This window comes from Chlorocebus sabaeus, chromosome 1 (assembly GCF_047675955.1).
Source record: "Chlorocebus sabaeus isolate Y175 chromosome 1, mChlSab1.0.hap1, whole genome shotgun sequence".
NCBI lineage: Eukaryota > Metazoa > Chordata > Mammalia > Primates > Cercopithecidae > Chlorocebus > Chlorocebus sabaeus.
In genome coordinates this window covers 16299778-16302731 of record NC_132904.1, presented here as the reverse complement: position 1 = coordinate 16302731, position 2954 = coordinate 16299778, and the positions used below count along the sequence as shown (strand labels likewise).

General features: G+C 39.2%; 1 protein-coding gene across 1 annotated transcript; it reads right to left on the bottom strand.

Annotated features, from left to right (window-relative positions):
* Window positions 1–176: 176 nt before the first annotated feature.
* Window positions 177–2634, bottom strand: OR5AP2 (olfactory receptor family 5 subfamily AP member 2). Its single transcript, XM_073022940.1, is given in 3 exon segments — window positions 177–530; window positions 532–921; window positions 2413–2634. Coding segments are annotated over 3 exon segments (966 nt in total).
* Window positions 2635–2954: the final 320 nt, after the last annotated feature.

Here is a 2954-nt window from a genome sequence, read left to right as displayed (position 1 = left end):
GTGTGTGTGTGTGTGTGTGTGTGTGTGTGTGTGTGTGTATGATACTAGGGTATTAAAAAGTATACTTCATCTTAAATTATCTACTTTAACACAGAGAAACAGCTTAAACAATCAGAGAATACAATTAACATGAAAATGTGTTTTCTTCTTCATAACAAATGATGCGTGACATGGCTTTATAAGATGTGTTTCTGTAAGATCTTCTTTAGGGCGTTTTTTACATCCTTATTTTTTAAACTATAGATGAGGGGATTTACCATAGGGATTATTACTGTATAAAAGACAGAGACAACCTTGTCCTGCTCCATTGAGTAGCTAGATGTAGGACGCAAGTACATGAAGAGGATTGTTCCAAAGAATATGGTGACAGCCATGAGGTGAGAGGCACAGGTGGAGAAGGCTTTGTGCCTGCCCTCTAACGAAGGCATCTTCAAGATGGCAATGAAGATACACAGGTAGGAAATGAGGACAATCATAACACAGCAGATGACATTAAAACTTGAGAAAGCCATGATCACAATGCCATTGACCATGGGTATCAGAGCAAGAGAGTTTGAGCAGCAGTGGGGTATCACAGTAGAAATGGTTGATCCTATTAGAGTCACAAAAGGACAATCTAAAAGTCATCCCTGTGTGTATGGCTGCATTTCCAAAACCTGCTAGGAAGGAGGTAGCTATTAGCCAAAAGCAAATTCTCCCAGACATGAGTACTGGGTAGAGCAGGGGATTCCAAATGGCTGCGTAGCGGTCGTATGCCATCATCGCCAACAGGAAGCACTCAGTCTCCAGGAAGGAGCCAAAGAAGTAGAACTGGGCAGCACATTCATTAAAAGAAATGGCCTTATTTTCAGCCATGAGGTTCACCAGCATCTTGGGAGTGACGGAAGAAGAGTAAGAGGCATCCACATCTCCAAGACAATCCTAAGTCAAAAGAACAAAGCTGGAGGCATCACGCTACCTGACTTCAAACTATACTACAAGGCTACAGTAACCAAAACAGCATGGTACTGGTACCAAAACAGAGATATAGACCAATGGAACAGAACAGAGTCCTCAGAAATAATACCACATATCTACAGCCATCTGATCTTTGACAAACCTGAGAGAAACAAGAAATGGGGAAAGGATTCCCTATTTAATAAATGGTGCTGGGAAAATCGGCTAGCCATAAGTAGAAAGCTGAAACTGGATCCTTTCCTTACTCCTTATACGAAAATTAATTCAAGATGGATTAGAGACTTAAATGTTAGACCTAATACCATAAAAATCCTAGAGGAAAACCTAGGTAGTACCATTCAGGACATAGGCATGGGCAAAGACTTCATGTCTAAAACACCAAAAGCAACGGCAGCAAAAGCCAAAATTGACAAATGGGATCTCATTAAACTAAAGAGCTTCTGCACAGCAAAAGAAACTACCATCAGAGTGAACAGGCAACCTACAGAATGGGAGAAAATTTTTGCAATCTACTCATCTGACAAAGGGCTAATATCCACAACCTACAAAGAACTCAAACAAATTTACAAGAAAAAACAACCCCATCAAAAAGTGGGCAAAGGATATGAACAGACAGTTCTCAAAAGAAGACATTCATACAGCCAACAGACACATGAAAAAATGCTCATCATCACTGGCCATCAGAGAAATGCAAATCAAAACCACAATGAGATACCATCTCACACCAGTTAGAATGGCGATCATTAAAAAGTCAGGAAACAACAGGTGCTGGAGAGGATGTGGAGAAATAGGAACACTTTTACACTGTTGGTGGGATTGTAAACTAGTTCAACCATTATGGAAAACAGTATGGCGATTCCTTAAGGATCTAGAACTAGATGTACCATATGACCCAGCCATCCCATTACTGGGTATATACCCAAAGGATTATAAATTATGCTGCTATAAAGACACATGCACACGTATGTTTATTGCAGCACTATTCACAATAGCAAAGACTTGGAATCAACCTAAATGTCCATCAGTGACAGACTGGATTAAGAAAATGTGGCACATATACACCATGGAATACTATGCAGCCATAAAAAAGGATGAGTTTGTGTCCTTTGTAGGGACATGGATGCAGCTGGAAACCACCATTCTTAGCAAACTATCACAAGAACAGAAAACCAAACACCGCATGTTCTCACTCATAGGCGGGAACTGAACAATGAGATCACTTGGACTCGGGAAGGGGAACATCACACACCGGGGCCTATCATGGGGAGGGGGGAGGGGGGAGGGATTGCATTGGGAGTTATACCTGATGTAAATGACGAGTTGATGGGTGCAGCACACCAACATGGCACAGGTATACATATGTAGCAAACCTGCACGTTGTGCACATGTACCCTACAACTTAAAGTTTAATAATAATAAATAAATTTAAAAAAAAAAAAAAAAAAAAGCATCCACAAAAGAGAGGCTACTGAGAAAGAAGTACATGGGAGTGTGGAGACAGACATCAATCTTAATCAATACAATCATCCCCAAATTGCCCACCATGGTTGCCATATAGATTAACAGAAATAATGCAAAGAGGACCCCTTGTAGATCTGGATTGTCAGAAAGTCCTAAGAGGAGAAATTCTGTCACTTCTGTTTGATTTCTGCCTCGAACCTCTTTCATAAGTCTCATCCTTTGAGCTGCAATAAGAAAGAAGATCCAAAGTGGAATTTAGTCAGATAAATACATGATGGAGCTATAATATATTTTTAGTGAAACATAAATTCCAACAGAAAAGCAAAAAGTAATAGTAAAAGGTATGTTGGATTTGATGTCAAATCAAAAGACTTGTAGCTTAGTACTAGGTATGCTGCCTACTAACAAATGACTGAAGCGAGTGGTTTAGTATCTATTAACTACAGTCATTCCTAGATTTAACTATTTATTGAATAATTAAAATAACTTAAGATGTTATTGCCATAATTACTTGTGATAAATATATTAATTTATAT